Here is a 23380-nt window from a genome sequence, read left to right as displayed (position 1 = left end):
TGCATGCTCTATCTATCTTATGTTCACTTTTCTGTGCACACAGTGATGTTTTTCTATGTCTAAGACACCTTGGCTGAAACCAGCTAGCTGGAAAACCAGCTGGAGATCTTTTCAAAATATACTTCATAATCTTGAAGGAAGGGTATTCTTATTTTTCTGGCCAGCAGTAAATTTTCTACCTCAGTAGCATGGCTTATGGTACAGTATTAAAGATCCAAGCTTTCACAGCAGGTTGTATTGGCTATGTAAGCTTACACTGACACTGATTAAGGTTCTAGGAGGAACAGTCAAATATAAGTACACAAAACGACAACACAAATTCTCAATTGAACTTAGCTAAATCAATGAAATGTGAATTGTGAATTTATCTCACTTTAATGTACATTATACAACCCAATTTAAGAAATGGTCAAATCCATGGCCTATGGATTAATTCATATTGATATTTTTGTGCAGTGTTATTTTGAATTTCCAGCACAAGATATCCAATACTACTGCTCTGTCTGTTGACAGTCACATTGGATTCCTTTAATAAAATCCATTATTGCATTGCTGCTAGACTGAACAAGAAGTGTATTTCCACATGGGAAATTTTGGAAGAAAAGCAGATGCAGGTCTTATTACTACATCCAAAGGCATTAATACATACTCTCTTTTTGACACATCAAATCTATTGATGTATCTACAGAAATGAATACAAAAATCATCACTAATTACTAGAGGATCACACTTGGAGAATGTGGCCTGGAGACAGGACTCTTCCTCACCTGCTTGACAGTAAATTCCCCTCTGGTGGCTCTTTGGAACATACAACCTTTGCAGGAATCACTGCTTTTTTTGTAAATGAGGCGAGGTGACAACATCTTGCTGACACTCATTGCCTGTCAGATAATTATTATATGAAGATTCTGAAGGCTGTAATAACACTGCTAGGCTCCATCCATCCCTGCCATGCACACCACAGAATTCTCTCACTTTGCAACTCAGACCTGGAGCTGGAGCTGTGCTGCAAAATCCAGCTCTTCGGCTTATTTTCTCTCATGCCTTTGAAAACTGGTTAAGATTCTCTAAAGATGCTAGGTTTTCCTTAAAATAAAAAGAATCAACATTTCAAGATGGCTCCTCTCTTTGGCAGACAGGCTTCCAAAGAAAGTCATGGAGATTTTCTTGGCAGTCCACATGGCATTTTACTTTGCCATCTGCTGGTGGTCCTGAGCTTTCAGGTTCCTCTGTTTTAGCTCACTGTTTCTGTGAAAATCTTCCAAATCTGGGAGCTCAATTCCACAAAGAGTCCATGTGGACTTTGCTCAGAGACTTGTCTTCGATGTCTGGTAAGACCTCACTCACCACATAGTGAGCATGAGGACCTTAGTGCTCCCATTTTCCCTGGATCAGAGCTGGATCTTCTTGCTTTCAAGGCACCGATCCCTCAGTGCTGTCTTAGCTGCCTGGAAGGGCTGGCTCAGGCTGTGACTTTGAGTTTCCAGTTTCTCTGCTGTGGAGCCAAGGGCAGGCAGAGGTTGGTTGATTTACCTTCTCATTTTCATTTAGGAAAGCATAGATACAAGGCAAGCCATAAAAGGCCAGAAGGCTCAGAACTTGTATTCTTGTTCAGTTTCACATGGAATTTTTCAAATTCTCTTGAATGGAAATAAAAATCATCTGCTTAGGTTTTGAACAGAAATTCCCAGATTCTGCTGAAACTGAGAGAAAGTGAAAAAAAAATCTTCAGAGAAATGAATATATCAAGTATCACATATATTTGGAGTCAAATGACCTGGACATAAGAGCAATGTTTTCCTTTTTTGCTTCCCCTTGAATGTTCCCATGCAGTCTCCTCAGTATCATCAGCGTGCTGAAATATACTGTAATCACTGTTTTCCACTGTCTAATGGTCAGCATTCACATGAGCATTTCCCACAGCACAGAGAATAACACAGTCACTGTCTGGTAACCTTGGAAAATTAAAGCTCATTTCCCCTGAAAAAAGTAAAACTGACTACACTTTACTATATGCACAAAACAAATTACCAAAGAAAGACAAATATTTTTGTTTCTTTTCTAATCTTGTTCAGGTTTATTTATTTTAAAAGGTGCTTGCAATTTCAGAGTGGAAATGGGCTTTTAAAGTTGTTTTACTTTCCAACACTGTATGCCAATAGGTTGCCTTTTCACCTTTTTCTCAGTTTGGGAGCTGTATGAAAAGGCAAAATATAGAAAAGCAAAAAATCAGACTACAATCAATCTCCAGAAAATAAAAATATTCTATTATTGTAATTTGAGATAGATGGTATTTGTAGCAAAAACAACGCATTCTCATTAAGAATGAGATTTAGTTTTACTTTTACACACTGAAATAGATGAGCATTTTATATTGTTATGTGTAATGTGGAATATTGTTATGTGGATGAGGAGTTTATATTGCTAATGTTCAATGTGAGACCCTGATCCCACTAAAGTAAATGGCAGAGATTCCATTAACTTCAAAAGAGTCAGATTAATTCCTGATCTCCTTGGCTGTTAGTTGGTCCTGGCATCTACCTAGCAGCTCAAGAAAGCAAAGTACTGTCACAGAAAAGGATCATGTAATTTGGTAATAAAGAGAATTTAAATAATATAGTACAGATTTTTAATAATTATCATGTACCAGATTCTTGTCTTTGTGCTCATCTTTATTGACCTTCACATGTGTGGCATCTTTCTAGAATATTATTTCCAGCAAGTTCTAAGGTTTAGCTCATGCCTGTTTAAATTTACCTTGTTAGCAGCTATGGTGTTGTTTAATGACAGGGTTAGCACTACAGTTTGGAAAAGGAATTCTGTGGAAGGGAATACTCCTCTTAAGGAACTGATTACTGTTCTCTTTTATGAGGGCTACTTTCTACTGCAGTGGAAATGATGGATTAGTCTTGTTTGCAGAAACTTGTGAACTTCCATTGTTCAGGGGTCTGCAGTGCAGGACACACTTGCAGACAAGAGCAGGCAGTTGGCTGGAAGACAAAGGAAAGTCTTGCTGGAGGATTCACTTGGAAATGATGATTCCAGGAAGTGAAAGTTTGGCTTAGTTCAAGTTCTGATGAGCTTAAGACTTACATTAATTCAAATTCCTTTGCAAGTTGTGGATAGGAAAGTGAATTTAATCACTGATAACTTGAAAGTGGACTTTCAGCAAATCTCAAACTGATGTTAGGGCACATTTGTTGGTGGCAAAATTGTATTATAATGTAGGGGGGAAAGAATAAAGTTTGTTGGTGCAGTGTAGGCTTAAACATGATCCAATATAATGCAGCATTTAACTCATCATTCCCTATTTTTTATAATCCTGTGAGACAATAAGAAACAGCCAAGCAAAATTTATAGGTATTAAACTCTTTAAGGGAATGGATATGTCTCTTTGTGTGCACTTCAAGTTCCTCCAACACCTTTGTTCTTTATAAACTGTAGTAATAACAATCATTTATTGCTATGCAGTGTGGTCTGGTTTCCCGTTTACATCCAGTATGATTGGTTGAGCTGTGTCGCTGTCCTGTTCATCACTTCTCACCTTGCACTTACATGCAACTTCTATTATGGTTATTTTTAGAATACATAGGGCACTCAAATAACATGATTACAAGTGTGGAACAACAGCTTAGGAAATAGATAGGAGGATAGTTCACAGAAAGAAGCAACATACTGCACCTAAGCTGTGCAAGATCAAACCTGACTGTAAAATCAAAGCGAGAACGTTTAACAGGAAAACAATGTGATGAGATTACAATGAATCCTCCTTTTCTAAAGTTGAGTTACCATCATTTAATGAGTTTGTGGATGTGTTAAAACAATTCTGTATATATGCATCCACATATGTCTATCTATATAGGCAATATATGTGTGTAAATACGTGCAGGTATGCCTGGGATATATGTGTGTGTGTGTGTGTGTGTGTGTGTGTTTTATAAAATAGTGTGCTGCAGGAAACAAAACAACCAACTGTAATGTCCTATAATACTGTTTTACATTTCTGGGGAGAAGTAAAATGACCATAAGTTTCCCCTTCATGGAACCTGAGTAATTTTCATAGAATCCTCCTTTTCTGTCAGCTTCAGGAATGACATATATTTACATGCATTCAGACAGCTTGTGATGCCTGGAGGCAATGAGTATGAGGAGAGGAGCAGTGTGGAATGCTCTCCCAGCTCTGGCTGACAGAGGGTACTGAGTGTTTTGTTCCAGTTGTCAGTCGTTAGAGCACCCCTGCGATTTCTCCAGCCTCGTGCTGAAGGCTCTCTTGGGCTCCTATCACCAGGATGGTGCTGAGATGGTGGAGGCATAAAAGAGTCTTTATCTCCCCTCTTTATTTCAGTGTAACAGAGGAATGAGCCCAGTATGCTATGACCACTACAGGTAAAGTTTGTAAGTCTGTGTTCTTCAAAGTATCAACTTTTTGTGATGTCTACCATGTAATGGAGAAATTTTGCATCAGATACAACTATTATGTCTAATTACTTTTTCCTGTTGAATCAAATACTGTAATCGGTCTGTCAAAAATGCTACAATAATAATTTGTTTGAAAAACAAATTTTGCATTTTGCATATAGTGTCGGGAGTTTAGTTCAAGCATGGCTTAAAGAAAAAGGCCATGAACATGGCTTAAAGAAAAAGGCCATGAAGGCATACAATTGAGAGAAAAGTAACAGGTAGCTGTGAAGCAGTTCCCAGCCTGACTTCTATAAACAATTAGACTCTTTCGGGCATCATTGTATAAACAATAAAGTTCTCAGGCAGTCTTCTCATAACAAGTGTAACACTCTCTCTGGGAAAAGATGGCACCCTGAGAACAGATGTGGAAGTTTTGGGAACCGTTCATAACACAGTGAGAACACTGGTTTTGTTTTGTGTAAACAATCAACGGTGTAGTAAAACAAAAGGTGTGGTTAGAGTTTTCTCTGTTAGCCTATCATAAACCTGTATTACAGAATATGCATGAAGTTCGTTAACACTATTATTTAAGCTGACTGATCGATCAATAAAGCTGAGTTCGATGCATCACAGGATGGTCGTTCTCCCCTCACTTCAACAAATGGTGACCACCCGGACGTGATAGCGGACACGACGATCGCGACCACCACGGGGATTGCGAACACCACGAGAAGTGAGGACTGGTTCAGGCTCCGAAGCAGCGGGAGCGGCAAATAAGCGCGAAACCAAAGCGGAGAAAAAAAAAGCCGCCGATACGCGCCGTGCCCTGGCGACCATATTAGATGGGTCCAGCTGATACGTGTGGCCGATGCCTGGAAATCGCTGCTAGGTAAAAGTGCGCACTTAAAAGAGGTATGGAAAGGCAAGCCACATATGAACTTTTTATTATGTTTTTGCAAAAAAGGCAAATTAAGGGAATAGACTTACGGAAGGAATTGCAAGGTCTTTTGGCTTATGGTCTGGAATGGGGAGTCTTCGTGAATCCCCACACAGTTTACGAGTTAACGGAATTGCGTGAATTCGGTGATTTATTGTCAGAGGCTGCTTTAGAGAGTGGTAAAACTGCCAAGAAGCTAAGCAGGCCATGGCGAGTGATATATGGTGGACTGTTTTACTATCTCTCTGAGTGCAAGACAGCGGCCGCAGCCCGTGGAGCTTGCGAGTCTGTGCTACTCCGAACTCGGCACGGGCGCTCCGCCATGGCGAGCAGCCGCGGCGAGCGACGCGGGAGCGGAGGCAGCGGCGGGGAGAGCGGAGCCGCCGCCGCGGGAGCCGAGCCGCGCCGCCCCGGGAGAGAGCGAAGCCGCCGCGGGGGGAGCCGCCGTGGGTGCAGCGGTGCCTGCAGCGGAGTCAGCCTGCCGGTGAGTAAGCAAAGAGCCCAGCGCAGCGGGGGGGTTTCGCCCGCTCCGACACACGCGCCGCGGGACTGGAGCGCTTTTTGCAGCGGGAGCGTTTCTCCCTCCCCCCACAGCCGGCAAAAGCTTCAGTTTAAGACCTAACAGCCTAATGGATGTAACTTTTGTCAGCAAAAGGAAAAGATCCCTGTTGAAATTAAGAAACAAGTGATGGTAAACAAGGAAAGTTAAAGGCACTTTTGTTCTTCCTGGCAGAGACTATGAAACAGGAATCAGCGTACTGTATGCACGGGTCAAATTTCGGCCGATTTGGCTCGGCATTGGTTATGCTGTTTTGAAATCACCTGCATTAACGTAGACTTTAACATCAGAAGCCCGGATGGTTCAGTCAGTGGAACATCAGACTCTAAAATTATATTTTGAAAAGTTTAAAAATGTTAAGATGTGTTGGATTGATTGTATGAGTGAGATGTTGTGAGTGTGCTTTTTGGTATAGAAATGCTATAGCAAACACATGAAAAAAGTTATTTTAGCTTAATATTTTAGAATCAGGCCTGTAAGTAAGTTATAGTAAATGCTATATTTTATTTCTATAGTAAGTTTTATCCGTTGCTAAGTAGTTTAAGTTGAATTATCTATTAAGTGCCGTTAAATGTTAAATACTGTTAAGGTTTAGTTTTGTTAAGTTGATCTCCTGTTAAGTTTAAGTGTTATTAAGTTTAAATAAAGCTAGATTCTGTTTAAATTATATTAGGTTTAGGTTAAGTTAGATTCTGTTAAGTTTGATCTTACATTATTTACAAATAAGTCTGTTATTTAAAGTCAGTTAAGTTTTGTTATAGTTAAGTTTTATTAGAATTAAGAGATTTTACATGTAAGTTCTGTTGATTTAAAAATCTATTAAGTTTAAGTAAAGATAAGTTTAAGTAATGTTAAGATCTATTAAGTTTAAATATTTTAAGTTTAAGTATTTTAAGTATAAGTGCTATTAGGTTTAAGTGATGTTAGATAGATTTATGCTTTTACGATAGACGTTTATTTTATGGCTTGTGTGCAAAGTGTTGTTGTGAACTTCACAGAAACCTTGCTACCTGAAAATACTATTTAATTATTAGAATTGCCTACTCTTATGTTGCAAAGAGTGTAACACAGCTAGCCCATAGAATTTTGAAGCCGGTTAAGTTCTGTTAATTTACAAATAAGTCTGCTAAGTTAAATATTTTAAGTGCTTTAAGTGTATACTATTTTCTCACCACTCCAAGTCAACGAAGGACTGAGAATCGCCCAGCTGATGCCATTTCAGCCAAATGACTAAAGGATTACAGACTGTAAAACTGATTTTGAACTTTTCTGAGAGGCCCAGGGAAGGGGTGGATGTGAAAATCTCAAGGACAAAAAGGATTGTTTTCAGACTTGCCGTTCACCTCCTCTCCAGGTTCACATGAATGAAAGCAGCTAACAGCTGTCTTTTCTTAGTCCAATTACCATCTACCTTGCAATGCCTGATAAGGCCGGACATTGTGGCTCAGCTGGGGGTGCGTTTAACCCTTTGGGATAAAACGCCGTTGCCGGAGGACCAGAGAACTGATTGACATTATTGAATCATTATCATCTTTCCATATAAAAGGACCGGCAAAAGAGAACTGCCTTGAATGTCACAGCCCACATTGTGCTGCTTGGGTTGCACTGTGTTGTGGGGGTTGTGACAGGACTTTTTGGGTGGATCAGTGGTCACTTTTTCATTTATGGTGTAATACCTGTAATTATGAACATAACTGGGAACATAATTGGGAGTGGGCACTACGGAATGAAACAGGACTAAACACTGCCTCAGCTTTAGGTCTTTATGAGTCACATGAGCAGAAAATCTTAGCTTATTATCGGTGGGAGGTACAGTGTATTTTGAAAAGGGTTAAAGCTCAAAGTGCATCATATATTACCTCTGTAAGGTGTAGAAAACTGGTGCCTTTAACACAACATTCCGTTGTAGGGCCTATAAAAGGAGATCCCAATCAGGCATTAGATAACTGCATTAGAAGGATACAAAGGTGTGGTCTTCAGGTCTCGGGAACAGTAAGGTTAAAAACTGATAAGAAGAAGGTCAAAGTAAAACCAGGAAAATGAGGTTTCCTTTTATTATATTACTTGGTGTAGTGGTAGCTGAAGAATTAAAAGTAACACATTTTAGTCAATCTAGAGATAATGTATGGTTAACACTTGCTAGGCAGATTAATCAGACATCGCTTTGTCTCAGCATTGAAGGAGTTACTAACCCCTTTCGCACATGTTTGGTAGGACTTCCAGTATGGTCTCCTCAAGAATTCTGCAGTTTTATTAATAACCGTGCCTTATGTATGAGCAGTATGGTAAATATCAAATTGCCTAAAGGGTATACTGCCAGTCAGAGTGACGGCTACCGCCAATGCCTGTTAATTCAATCACTTAATATTCCTTTGCATTCTCCACCTGAGGAGTTAGAGCTTTTCGGGAGTGCAAATGCTAGCATGACCAGCACTTCCGACGGTGGGTGGTTTAGCTTTGATTACTCTAATCCTCAAAAGATGAATCAACATAAACAAACATGGGCTACTCTGGATTCAGCTCTAAAGCCAAACATAGTGTCTAAACAACTCTACAACCATTGTAAAGGCTCTAGCATCATAACACCTAAGAAATTACCTATGGGTATATTTCTAATTTGCGGAGATAGAGCCTGGAATGGTATACCTGCCCAACCTCAGGGTGGACCTTGTTATTTAGGCAAGTTATCACTATTCCACCCTAATATATCTGTGCTAATGCAATTAAGTCATAAGATAAGCAGGCAAAAGCGTAGCTTACATAATTTAGACTGTAGTCAAATAAGAGATCCATAGTTCTGGAGTAAATTTAAGCAAGTGATGGTTTCAGCTTTCCTACCATGGGGTGCTGCAAGCAAAGCATTGACTCTAGCAAAACAAATAGGGTGTTGGGCTAAGGGTGAACTGAATAAAACTTCACAGATATTAGATATGTTAACTTCAGATGTACAAAGTGTTAATCACGCTGTTCTACAAAATAGAGCTGCTATAGATTTCTTATTATTAGCACAAGGCCATGGGTGTGAAGAGGTTGAAGTGATGTGTTGCATGAACTTATCTGTTCATTCTGTATCTATTCATGCTAAGTTAAAAGAGCTATGACTAAGATTTAACAAACTTAAGGAAGAAGAAGGATTAGGTATTGATGAGTGGCTTAAAAGTTTCAGATTGGGACCCTGGCTAAGAAACCTTATAACATATGCTATAGAGATATTAGGGGTACTCTTTTTGCTTTTACTTATATTACCTTGTTTCTGTAGCTGTATCCAAAAGATGGTTAGTAGGACGATAGAGAAAACCTGGCAAATTAAACTCCTTTCTCTTAAAGAAAAAAAAAGCGGGGGAAATGTCGGGAGTTTAGTTCAAGCATGGCTTAAAGAAAAAGGCCATGAACATGGCTTAAAGAAAAAGGCCATGAAGGCATACAATTGAGAGAAAAGTAACAGGTAGCTGTGAAGCAGTTCCCAGCCTGACTTCTATAAACAATTAGACTCTTTCGGGCATCATTGTATAAACAATAAAGTTCTCAGGCAGTCTTCTCATAACAAGTGTAACACTCTCTCTGGGAAAAGATGGCACCCTGAGAACAGATGTGGAAGTTTTGGGAACCGTTCATAACACAGTGAGAACACTGGTTTTGTTTTGTGTAAACAATCAACGGTGTAGTAAAACAAAAGGTGTGGTTAGAGTTTTCTCTGTTAGCCTATCATAAACCTGTATTACAGAATATGCATGAAGTTCGTTAACACTATTATTTAAGCTGACTGATCGATCAATAAAGCTGAGTTCGATGCATCACAGGATGGTCGTTCTCCCCTCACTTCAACAATATAGCATGTAACTGAAGCAAATTTTAAAATTATTATACTCCTTCTTTACTATAACCCTTCTCTGAAAATCCTTGTTTGCCCTAAACCTGTTAGATTATCTATATTTATTTCTGTTGATGGCTTCTAACAGCTTGAAACTTTACTCGAATCTTGGGACAATTTTACTTACAGTCAATATAGTCTCATTTATTTTTGGTTTCATTATTTAAGTTTAACATTCCTTTTGATGCTCCTTCACTTGGCTCACATTTCTCTGATTATATTAGGTCAAGGTGTGTGTACAACTCACTGACATCCAACGGGACTCTGCATAAAGCTCTGGCTGGAGGTTTTATAATTTGCCAAAGAGCATAAATTTATTATTACATTTCTGTATTGATGTTACATTACTTTACATCTCTCAGAGTAAGAAAATATAGTAAGATGTTATTCTAAATAAAGAAATTATACCCCTGTAGATTTTAATTGATTTTGAATCATTAAGGCTTGATATTTAAGTCAACGTACGCATCTAAAATAATTTGAATACCTTGAAGCAATGGAATTTCCACCTAAAACTACTTTTAATTTCAATTTTATTTCAAGAGAGATTGCTACAGGACTCAAAGAGTTGCCAGAGATGCCCATGATGCGGTTACATCTGGATGAAATTTAATATTTTAAGCAAATAACTAATTTTAAATAAAATAACTGAGCCTGAAACAGATGAAGGTCTAGCCGTCTATATAATCTTTAACTTTAATTATGCTGGAGAATTTGTAGTTAATGAGAGCAGAGAACATGGAATAGGGTGTATGCATTCCAGCTCTACTGCTCAGAAGCCCATAGAATAATGTAGTCAGTAAAGAGGTGTCTGGGGACATTGGTTGACAAGGTCAAGTGGTTGGATTTAATCAAATTCATTTTGTAGCTGGAGATTTAGTCATGGTTATAAGACAGAGAAGCCATCTCAAATAAGGAAGCCTAACAAGAAAGCAATATATCATCTGCATGAAGTGAAATATATTGCTCTCAGCCACTTAGCTTCATGTCAGAATTAAAGGAAGGTTTTGGAAGTACAGTTGTAGCATGGGCTATCTAAATACAAATAAGTGATAATGTAAAGCAGTTGTGCTTTTTTTTTTTTTTTTTTTTTTTTTTTAGTGATATTGTGGATTTCTGGGAACGGTTAAACATTATTGCTACTGGGATACACTGATGTCATGAGCTGGTTCAGGACAAAGATCTGTGTTTCATTACCTGTTTCAAAGTGTGTATAGTTTTGACATAAGGAACTGGTTTTCAACACCTTCTACAGCCATCACGCAAGTTTAAGGCAGATACGGCATTAGTTTCACACGGAACTGCTCTCTGACTTTTTTATGCTGTTTGAAAATGCAAGAGACAGCAGGAGCTCAGCTGCAGAAAGAGAAACTGAGCTGTCTCGTGCAGCATTGCTCATTACCCCAGCTCAAGGTTCAGATCATATGGAATGTTTGAAGTTTAGAGCTTTGTATGAGCTACCACATTTTGGAACAGATAGCTTGAATTTGTGATGATGTCAAGATCTGCAATCCTCTCAGAGAACAGGGGGATTTGTAATGAATCGCTGATCGATAATTGTTCCTGGTCTAAAATTGGAACCAGCATCGCTGTGTGTCATAAAACATCCTCTGGTGTTTTAAACTTTTTACTAGATTCATTTAGTATGTGCATGCCTTTTTGTCCTAAGATCAACTTCTTATAAATGTCTTGCCCTGAATTTTAAAAATTGGAATGAGTTATACTTATTTCAACCTGTTTTCTTGCATTCAATTCAAGACACTATTTTCAGTACAGAGGTATTTAAAAAAAAAGTATATAAGCCAAAATTAAATAATAAAAGAAAATAAAATATATTAAAACTGTATTTTTATAGAATGGTAGTTTCTTGAAATTAAAGGCAGCTCTAGGAATAGGTCTATCCAATTATATCAATGAGCACAAAGGCAGGTAATTTAGGTCAAATGTTCCTTTTTTTTAAATACATTTTACTGAATTTTGAAGCTATAAATGGAAGTGTTTCACCTTTAAAAAAATTAATTTTTGTAATGTAAAATCTACCACAACAGGCATTTAGGCATTTTCCTGGTTAGAAGACTAAATTTCCCATTCCAGAAATCTATGCCACTAGTCCTTAAATATTATCTGTTACTGAATATTTTTCTGAGTGTGGTCTTCCAGCACTGTCTTGGTCATAGTGAAATACACTTGTTTCTCATCAGCATTACTCATAAGCCACTCCTCAGGTTACACATCTTTCTTTCATTTCCTGGAATTTCTTGTTTTTTCCTACCTCAGTGCACAGGACCAAAGTTAAAATTCTAGGACAAGGAGATAGGAGTAAGAACAAGAGGGATATATTGACCAACACTGAAGAGAACATGAAAGGTAGATGATGGAACCATGTAAGGGAGTGAATAGGAATTGAAAATAATGTACATGGTAACTGATAGGCAAAATAAGGCATACTCATCAATATTTTTCTGTCTTTCAAATGATCAAAGCTTTGTTTTTGTGAGGTAGAAACTGATGGTTCTTCTTGTAGGTCACAGATCTTGCATCCAGAGCTTCTTCCCAAGCCCGCAGGCAGAATGATGGGTTGGAGGACAATTAAATAGGTCCATGCTGTTTGTGGTGTTAAATTGAATAGTGCAAGTCCACAGCTCTTCTGGCAGCATGATTAGGGTTAAAAGATGTTAAAAGTCACCAGTTAGGGGTGATTTAAGAATAAGGGAAATGTTAATTTCATGTAAGTATTGGCTAGTAATCTACACAGTAAACGTGTACAGGGAAAGATTCACAACCCGCATTTTGGCCAGGATAATCAAAGCTGATTTAAGCTCACCTGCAACAGGGCTGCTAAAGACAACTAATGACAAATCTGAGTAGGACTTTCACTTTCATTTTTAAACCATTTGGTAGTTATGCCACTGTTTTTTTCTATACATTTTGAAATATTTTGTATTTTAGGAGACATGGGTTGGCCATTTAAATGTTGGTAAATCCACATCATGAAGAGGAACAAAATAAAAACTGTGTGCTTCAAACACTTACCACCAAGCTCCAAACTTCCACAAACTTTTTGCTTGTTGGGATATTCTCTATGGCTCGAAGCACCCAACACCATAAGAAGTCACAAAGCCATTATGTGTCCTACTGCCACATAGATTTTATGCAATAAATTAATTTGTGCTACAAGTGTTATAGCACAAATATATACAATCAGTTGAGATTGTCTTAGAAATTTAATTAATAATATTATATTTTTTCAGTTGATCTATGCATAGTAATCATACAAAATCCACATCCACTTCTATGTTCAGGTATTGTAATGAGTTTTAATGTAGTATTTAGATGAATAACGATGCAAAATTGTCAATAAGTCTCTAATTTTGAAGAAATTTTATACTCCACACAACTGATAGATGTTAGAAAAAAGTACATCTTTGGAAATTTTATTATTATTTCAGTAGTCTACCTCTACTTATCAATGACTCAAACAATATTTTTCACTTTAAAGGACAAAATAAAAACTTAAGAACCCTTTAGAATAGCAATTATCTTGTTTTATCATCACAAGATGCATTCTGGGAAGCAGAAAACGCAGCCTATAAACCAGGTGTCCAAGGACCACACACATTAGGAGAACAGAAAATATCATGGAACTATCCCTGAGTATAACGACAGGAATAATGACAAGAAAATAATTTTAACAATTGTTTCATTTATCAATTATTTTGAAAGAGGTAAATTTTCCATTCTGTGATCATTCTAAAATTCTTAGTCCAGAAATAACATGGACACTCCCATAGCTGATATACAAACTAAAATGATAGATTAAGAAATTGGTCCTATTTGGAAGAAATGTGGTGACAGAGCAAAGGAAGCAGTGCTATTAATGATGTAACAAAAACAAGAATGTGAAGTCTTCAAAATAATATAAAAATTCTTTATTAATAATTCCAGTCTGTAATTCAGGAATTGGATGAGCATGAGCAACATACACAAAATTTTGCTTTTTTTGTTTGCATCAGTCCTACCGAGTGAGTGAAAGGGAATTTAAAGTAAGTGCAAAACCACATTGAATAAATAAGCTCATCTGTGGCTATTTGTGTGTATTTGATGTAATCCACCATTTCATAGCCCGAAAGTGGCCACAGGAACAACCTCCAGGGAAAGCATCATTTAAACATTGAAAAAAGATCTATCTAGGATTTTGTTGGTCACTGTCCATAAAACAGGGTAACACAAGCAGGAATATATGATCCATATATTAGATTGTTTTGTGTTCATTATGAAAACACTTTTAAATTAAGGGAAGCTGATCTGAATGAAACAAGCTCTATACACAAATAAAATCGTAGATCTGAAAGTTAGCTTTACTTAGCTGTTTATATCAAAATGTAAAATGTGCAAAGTAATTTGTTTTTATGATTGGAGAAAACTACTCAGTTGTATTGATAAAAATGATTTTATAAAATTGAGGGCAACATTCTCCTTTGGGTTCTTGATAGGAAAAGGCTAGGGAGTGATTATTCTTTAGGACTTTTATTTGGACAGCTTCCACCTTAATCCTTTTAAAATCAGTGGTTGGGAAACAATCATGAACTCTGATTTTCTCCTTTTTATGCTGGTATAATTCGTAACTATCTGTATCAGTCAAAGGATTGTCTCTAGAGCAACATTTTTGGAAGCAGCTTGATTCAAAATTTAATTTTAATTTTCAAAAGGGATTAAAAGGGAAGACTGAAAAGAATTCTAAGTTACTGAGGCACTTCTGAAAAATTGCAACCCTACTTTTACATTTTAAAGTGCTATGTGAATTTTTGGATTTTACTTGTGGATTTTAGAAGGAGAGGGGAATTTGAACTAAATTTTGTTGTGAGCAGATATAATATGTAGGAGATAAACACCACATATACTGCCAATATCTTCAAAGTCAATGATGCACTTTAATCAACCAACTTTGAGAATAATTGAGATGTACTGTATTGGAAAGTGGGCTACTAAAATTCCTATACATTTTCTCAAAAAGAATATGGGGTTACAAACTCCTGAGGGAAACTGTGCTTTCCGTTTGTTGTTCAGCCCACTGGACTATTAGACCTTTCACTTATTTGCTAAGTTTGCTGCACAAAGCATCTGGTTCTGAAGGCAGAAAACCTTGGGAGGGTCACACTTTCAAAGGACTGCATGGGAAGATTTCCTTTCTAATGCAGTCAATTCTATTTATAGGAAAAAGGCAAAGAGTTGCATAAATTATGAACACCCCCTTAATAACCCAAAACATGTCCATGCTGCTGAGAGGAACCTAAAATCTCAAAAAGAGAGCTGATGCTGGCATAGACTTTGAAGTTTCAATATATATTCCTATTCATGACGATGACGCATAGTTTTATATAGACCTCAAAGTGGTAAACAATTCCAGTTCTGATACAAGCAGAGGACAATTTATGCAACTGCTCTGGGGGAAGGGGAAGTTTCATTTGCACAATATGAGGAATGGACAGGACACAAGTACAGACGATACCATATTCTCTACCAGCTATCACTGTGCATTTGAGTAGGAACATCCATTCAATGAATGTAAAGCAGAAGAAAAACCCGCTGAAAAAAGTTGAAGAATTTGATGAATGCCATTTTAATACCATAAGGGTAAACCAGTACAATGATACTTCTAGAGGAATCACTATATATGTTTCCAGTTTTCTGTTTTTAATGTCTGGTCATGCTTTTATGAATAATGTTAGATGCTGGTGTGTATGCAATCTCCTTCACTGAAACTGGGCAAACTGAGATGCTCATAATATCTAATTTGGCAAGAGCAGAGACACTATTAACAGTTTCCAAAATAAGTGTTACATAATAATTATGGAAGAAGACCAAGGAGAAAAATACCATTTTACTTCAAACTCTCCATCGGGGGTTGTACTTTATATTAATGTCATTACTTTATGAGACTTGCCCTCTGAAGTCATAAACAGTAATTTGACAATATTAATGTTATCTTTTCAGTGTTGAGCTATGTCTACATGAAGTACTGCTGTTGGCTTATCTAAAAAGAAATTAAGATAGAAATAAAGATATTTAAACTTGAACACTAATGCTGTTCATTCCCTTCTTTCTGTTCCTTCTCTTCTACTATCCCTTAATTTTCCTTCATTTTTCTCATATCTTATTCTGAACTCCTCTCTCTTTGGGCTTATAAGTTTCAAGAAAGCTCAAGCTATATTATTGTTTGCATGTCTGAGCAAGGTGCATCTCTCAGAAGCCCAGTTACAGGACAGTGTTAAGACTGTTCTTAGGGTAGAATGTTCCTGGGGACGGTCAGGTCATGGAGAGCTGAGAAGTTCTCTGAGTTGTAACAAACCTGGCCTCTGAAGGCCACACTCATGCCAAAACAGTAAGTTACTGCTGCTGTGGGCTGCAGCATTGCTACTGGCAGAAATCTGCAATGTGGTGTGGGATTATATATGTTTCAGTACATTGCTAAGCTTTCAGTAGCCATCTGTAAGCAGTGGGGTGAATGGGCTGCATTTCAGACAACCAAGGCATCCAGGAACATTTCCTCATAGGACACTGTTCCTTCCATCCCATACTCCAGATGCTGCTGTATGTGTGATACAGTATCTTGTTGTGAACATGCATCCGTATTTTCAGCCTTGTTCAAAAAGATTTCTCTAGCTATGCCACACCTACTGAATTTTCTTTTCCAGCTGAAGGCACAGCACATGACAGGTTAGCTTGTGCAAGTCAGTTTTGCAGTAGAATCTTGCTGATACTGAGATATATTTTTCCTATTAGGAGAGCATGGATGTCAAAATTAGGAGCTGAGTTATATGTATAAATTTTCAGAAAGCAATGAAATATTTTTCCAAGCATTACTACAATCCTGTGCAGGGGAAAAGAGTATTTTATATTATTAAGAAGATCATGGATATTCTGTGATTCTGATGTAAAGTTGCCCAAAATATCTAAGCAGTTTGGTAGTCTATCATTTTGTTCATCTATAAGATTACCTGAGCAATATCAGAGAGCATCCAGTCAGGAAATGAAGAATAATCTTTGACACTATTTTTGGATAACAAATAAGATATAAATTTTAATGTGAGATGAAAAGTATCTTGCATAACTGAACTATCAAAAGAGATCAGTGATTTCTGCTCTAAATAAATACATGAAAAGGGACAGCAAACTGACACCACGAAAATGCTAAGCTTTGCACCAACAAAAAATTAAATCAAATTCAGAGAATACCCTTTTCAGGAAAAGTCTGATTAGGAATCCAAAAAGTTTCTGAGGTCACAATTTATTTCTATGCTATTCTTTCCTCTCCATATGTAGTGGACATGGGTTTTGGCCTCTAAAAACTGGCAGATCTCCCAGAATGGATGCAAAGGTCTGGACTATCAACGTGAAGTCTGACTCAGCACTGATTCCAGCACTCTGTGAGTCTGGCTTCCCACATTGCTGCATCCATTGAAATCCTGTGGCCAGGAACTTCACTGTAGAGTTGTGATCATTCCTAGGGAGCAGAACATTCACAGAAAAATGCAGCAGCAATTCAGTTCTAACTTGTCTACAGGACTGGTTGTGAAAGGCAACTTCATATCCACTGGTCTCACCCGTTCTCTTTGGATACCCTCAGATCTTCTGTAGGCTCCTTTGTGTTTGAGGAATCTGCCTTGCAGCATTTTTTCCTAATGTCATCTAGAAACACATTGGCGGAGTTTTTTCTCCTTTATTTCAAAAGCCAGAGGAAGCTTTACTTCTAAATTCAAAGCTCAGACTGATCATCCATCAGCTGCCCAGAGATATATTTGGGTCTATTTTCTTGCTCTTTTGGCATCACCACACAGAAAACCTACACATTGTGAAATAAGAATAAACTGTAGATTTTTGCAAGAGCTGGGAAAAGTGTGAACTGCCCCATATTCATGCTAGAGGGGTATTCAGAGCCTTAGTAATTTCATGCTCAGTCTACTTAAGTATTTCTCTATTGACAAATGAAAAAGAGGAATAAAGTTCTAAAAAGCTATGCCATGTACTCTTTCTAACACTCTGAGTGGATAATAGTTGGGAAAAGACCAGCTTTTTCTTTTTCATTAAGAGCTAAAGAACCAAACATTATGATTAAGATCATGGAAGAACCCAAGTCCTTACTATGGAAATCACAGCCTAAGAGCCTAACAGGACCTATGCAATTATATTTTTAACATTACACAATCCTGTTTGGTGTTATAAATAGTCAGAACTTGGTTACATATGCAACACAAAAATCAGACACATTTTCTTCCAAAATCAATTGCTGCCTAAACTTCATGGTATCTTCATTATACAGTAGTGTCTTTGGATGCAATCTGTATCCAGATTTATGAGATAACTGAAGTCAAATTCCTCAGTGTACTTAAAAAAAAAAAAAAAAAAAAAAAAAAAAAAGAGGGAAATGCATAATAATTGCTAGTCAAGAGGTTAATTCTGCTTTAATTCTGCTTCCAACAAAATATTTCAAAATTTTAGTATTTCCTCCTTTCAATGGAAGAATGGAAAGAAAAGATTGTTCAAAGAATCATTACATTTTCTTACATTTTCTCCAACAAAGGACACTGTTTTGAAAATTATGCATATTATCTATGTGTAAGAAACCTGCTAACACTTGAACATCATGAAATCTAAGCTGCACTTTTCATTTGCCACAATATAGGCATTTCAAGAATTTAGGTTTTAAACTGTGATATCCATTCAGTTAGAGAGTTTCTATAAACCTTTGTTGAATCTTAGCAAGTATAGAGAGTTGGAAGTGATGAAGTTCAAGATGATTAAGAAGTGAGCCTCTGTGGAGATTATTTTCTTCTTCTTGAGATATTGTGATTAACCAAGAACATACATTTTCTGGACTGGTCCTATGCCACCACTGCTCACATCCAGTTACCATTTTGGTTGAATAGTTTTTAAACTATTCTTACTGGATCATTTCCTAATTATTCCTGTCTGTACCCTCATCTTGTGGACAGATGGCCACCATTCCCTCAGTACAAAAACTGGGCACATTTTTCCCCTGTCCCCATGCTCAGATGCTGCAGTTTCCTCTTGGGTAGCATTACTGCCCAGCCATGCTCTGAGAGCGCTGTCTGGCTGCTACAGGCAACATTCCACAGGTGAGCAGGAGGAGCCAATGAATGCTACAGGCACTACCTTGGTATGGACAACGTTGTAACTCCATAGCAGTGTCTATAGCAATTCAGAAAATTATGCAATTAGGGAGAGAGACGTAATTTTTTAAGATTTGAAAGATCTACTCTGAATGACTCTCTCTGCAGGTTAACAGAAAATGCTGGGCCTATTCTTGAGTCCTGAGGGAAAGCTACGCTGCTTGACTTGTGTTCATGCGACCCAAGCCCCTGCCACAGCAAAAGAAAGTGGCCTTGCCCACACAGCTTATCAGAGGCAGCTCCTGGTGAGCAGCACCAGAGATTGGCTCCACAACAACACAGTGCCAGTGATCACGTGCAGAGCTCGAGCTGCTCCCTGGCCCGGCCGCAGCAACTGCACACGGCCTGAGACAGAGCTTTCATCTGAGATATACCACAGGCTGCTTGTTCTGACAAAGAAAATGGGCAATTTCCATGAAGTATTAAAATGTTCTAAATAAGAGCTCCTCTATAAATGAGAGAAAATGGCTCATTAGTTTACACTATTAATTACATTAATGTAGCAGGCATGTGTATGTTTCTTTTTTGGCATTTCACAAACAGCTGTTTTAACTTTAGGTAAATAGGTCAAAATTAACCTGAAATACATTGAAATGACTAAGCGTAATAATCCTTTAAGAGATCAAACATGTCTCTGAATGGCCATAGAAATAATACAACTGTATATGAACTCTATTGAGCTGATGAAGCAGAACATAGCCTTAATGCCTCAGAATAGACAAAATATGTAACTAACATTACTATTTAAATATTAAAAAAAGCAGAAGTCAGCACAAAATTATGTCATGTAATTTACCCTAAACATTATTTAAGAATAAACACTTAGGGATTATTTGTAACTGGTTTGGACCACATAATGTGTACTAACTTTTAAGTTACAATGACAGTTTAACAAGTTACAGTTCATATACTGTTCAAATGTTGGCAACAGATTACTCAACTTCATTCTTTAACACTTAAACAACAGTAGGTTTAAAGGCAGTATCTGTCAAATTGCCTGTGCCAATTAAAAACTGTGTGAGAGCCTGGCAACAAAATAGAAACAGAAATAAACGGTCAACCTATATGAAGGAAAAGACATTGCTATTTCTAATTAGGGAACCAGACTGCAATTTAAGAGTTTAGAATGTTGAGAATGAATAAGATAAAATATTGACTTAAATTTGAAAGATGGGTATCTCATCTGTGTAAGTCCCCTTTTGAGCCTTGTGCTGTAACAAAACCATAGCAGAGCATTTCTCTTGGTGCATTTTTATCACGTTTATCTACTGCCATAGAATGCCTTCCTGCAAACACCACCACTGTTACACTGGCAGTTAACCAAGAGCCTACACCTCTAGGAAAGAAATTGAAATACAAATTTGGCACCATCTCTTCAGCTAAATAGAAAATACTTATTATATAATCAGATTCTTTAAAGTGTCTGAACATCAGCAAATGTTAAATATTGTTCATGGATTCCATCACATTCTTTTCTTTAATCAAAAAGTGGTTTTATAAATTCAGTTATCATTTACAAACATTATTTCCAATATTATATGGTGGAAAGTTTTAGTACATCTCCATGTTGGAATTCCTGCTGCTTATATGAAGACTTCTGCAATATTGTCCCAAAAAATATTGCATGTGTCAAGATGTCAAGTTCAAAAACTGCTTCTGTTGAGAGTATTTTGACCACAGAGGTACGACTGAAAGCAATGCTTAACAGTTTACCTGAACATAAGTCCTGCTAGTGAAGCTCTAAGAACACTAACTGTTGTATTGCATTCATGTGTCAGATCTGAAATTTCTGGAAGCACAGTAATAAAGACATTTCAGTATCCTATGTCCTTCCTTGGCATCCATGAAATCAGTCTCTTTCTCTTTTGCTTGTGTGGATAGTTTTTTCTCCAGATTTTTTACAAGTTAGTGTTTGACAACACTGAGAAGGTGGCAATGGGCGTGCAAAGCTTGGCAGTGCACTGAGATACAGAGTAATCTGTTCATAGCGGGTCACTTACAACTATATACTTAAATTAGAACGTTCAAGAGAAATTCTGTCCAAAGACACAGACTATAAACGTGAGCCCTGCTGATAGTTTTAGCTTTGTCCAAATACATAAGTGATGTCAGTAACAGGAGCGTCAAATGTTGGCTTCTACCGTGCAAGAAAAATGTTGCCTATTATCACTGCTTAGGAAGGCGAAACTAACGAAGCCGAGGGAGTCAGTCGGCCGGCTTGTTTCCCTCGCTCACCTCCGAGGCAAAACCCGAGCACTCGAGGGCGGGCAAACAGCGATGGCCGCACAGCCAGGACTGCTCAGGCCACCGCAGCCGAGCGCAAGCGGCCAGAGGACCGCGAGGGAAGGACGCTGGCAACTCGCCCGTCCGTCCGTCCGTCCGTCGGCGCGGGCAGCGCCCCGGGCCCCGCGCCGGCACCTGTGAGGCGCAGCGGGACGCTCCGCGCGGCGGGGGCGGCGGGAAGCCTGCCCTGCCCTGCCCGGGGCGCGCAGCCCTGCCCGGGGGCTGGGCGGGACCTCCCGGCCTGGGGCCGGCGCGGCCGGAGGCGCTTGCGGCGGCGGCTGCTGCTGCTGCTGCTGCCCGGGCAGCGCTGCGGCCGAGGCTGCGGGCGGAACGCGGGGGCACCGGCGAGCGGGACACCCCGGGGACCCTGCGCGGCCGGGGGCACTCGTGCCGCCTGCCCGCTGCCACCGAGTTTCTTCGCCCGTTCGCCCGCCGCGCCTCTTTCAGGAAAGTTGCGACTCTCCCCGCCGCCAGAAGCCCTGGCAGCGCCGGGACGATTGAAGCCTCCCGCCTCGACAGCCCGTGCCCCAGAGGCAGGAGGCGATTTGCATGCGGACTTGTCGCTGGTAGTAGCCACTGCCCGTCAAGCCTGACGGACAAACGCCCCCCTCTTTCCGCCCCCCCGTCCCGGGAAGCCCCTCCCTCGCCCCCTCCCTCGCCGGCACCTCCTGCCGCCTGTCAGTCGGAGCGGAGCGCGGCGCGGGCAGCGGAGGCGGCGCGGCAACGGCGGAGAGCGGGCGGGAGAGGGAGAGAGAGAGCGAGGAGCCAAGCTCTCCCCTCCCTCTCTCCCTCCCTCTCTTCCTTCCTCCTCTCTCCCTCCCTCCCTCGCTCCTTCCCCTGCTCCCTCCCTCCGCTCTTTCTGCTTCTCTCTCCCCTCATTCTCGCTTTCCGTCTCACCCACCCCGATCTCCGTTTCTCTTCCCCTCTTCCTCCGTCACACGCGCACACACTCTTTCCCTTCTCCTTGTTTTTCTGTCATTTGACTTTGCATCTCAAGGCGGCCACCGGCTCCTCTATGAATCCCGTCTGTTGATCTGTCACCCTCCCTCCACCCCCGTCCCCTCCCAGCTCCACTCCTGTACCTGGAGCAAGGCAGGAGCGGCAGCCGAGCAGCATGTCCCGAAGGAAACAGAGCAAACCCAGGCAGATCAAACGTAAGTTTCCTGAGGGGGGCTCCCTCTAACAGACTTTTATTTATCTCGTTCTTGGGAGACGCGAGAGAGGTGGGTGTGGGGAGCAGTAGGGGGGTCCGGAGTACGGACCGGTGATGAAGCTTTGCCAGTGAGGCTGAGGATGGGGAGAGAGAAAAGGGGACGTGAGCGAAAGCCGGGAGCCGCTCCGACGTGGGTTGAGCAGGCTCCTCACTGTCTCGGTTTTATTCGCTCCTTTGGAGCTCATGCTGCCGCCCCGTAGCCCGTTCAAACTATCGCTCCGTGTTTCGGAGCGGGATCGCCCATGTGTTTCCAAGTTGAACTAGCGCCGGCTGAGCACACAAACCAGCCTGCGAGCGCCGTCCCTGCCACTCAGCAACTTTGTGCGCCTGGCGCGTGTGAACAGAGCCGTGCCGAGCCGGGCTGCAGTGAGTGCCGGAGGATCGCAGGAGCTGTGTGCGAGCAGGACGAGCCCAAGTTGCCGCGGGAGCCCGTGGGCAGCGCCTTGGCCCCGCCGCTCCCGGCCCCTCGGGGCTCGCTCCGCAGCCGCGCCGCGGGCGCGCACTCGCCTTTGCCGTTCTAGGGGGTTTAACACTTGTGAGCTGTTTTCTGTGTTGAGAAACAGGTGTGCTGAAGGCTTTAAGTTGAGGGCACGCTGCCTAGTAGTGCTCATAGTTCGCTTCTCTTGCCTGTGGCACACGACAGTCTTAACTCCATAAACTTTTTGCGCTTTAGTTTATTCATCTGAACAAGTCTAGCTGTCGGGACTAGAAGAAATGTCAGGCGTTTCCAAATAGGATCTATAAATACTTTTCTTATAAAATCAGCGGCGCTGGTCTGATGTATTTTCATTGATGTTCTGTATTACAGAACTCCATTCCAAGTAACCATCATGGGACGTGGAGAAGCGCTTTCAGTAGTATTTCCCTTATTGATTTCTGACCTCAGAATGCTTATTGATAGCCTACTTCGGAGGGAGTATATATT

At 39.9% G+C, this 23380-nt stretch overlaps 1 protein-coding gene across 2 annotated transcripts in view; it reads left to right on the top strand.

The window, feature by feature from the left end:
* The first annotated feature begins 21937 nt into the window (after nucleotides 1–21937).
* The window catches only part of ZFPM2 (zinc finger protein, FOG family member 2), a 308930-nt gene continuing 307487 nt past the window's right edge, over nucleotides 21938–23380 (top strand). For both annotated transcript variants that reach the window (XM_058025119.1, XM_058025111.1), the window contains exon 1: nucleotides 21938–22396. In XM_058025119.1, coding sequence (XP_057881102.1) covers nucleotides 22357–22396 — 40 coding nt within the window. In that variant the 5' untranslated portion in view covers nucleotides 21938–22356. The remainder of the gene's footprint in view (nucleotides 22397–23380) is intronic.

This window comes from Melospiza georgiana, chromosome 1 (genome assembly GCF_028018845.1).
Source record: "Melospiza georgiana isolate bMelGeo1 chromosome 1, bMelGeo1.pri, whole genome shotgun sequence".
Lineage (NCBI taxonomy): Eukaryota > Metazoa > Chordata > Aves > Passeriformes > Passerellidae > Melospiza > Melospiza georgiana.
The sequence above is the reverse complement of the archived record's forward strand: the minus strand, read 5'-3'. Positions and strand labels throughout refer to the sequence as shown.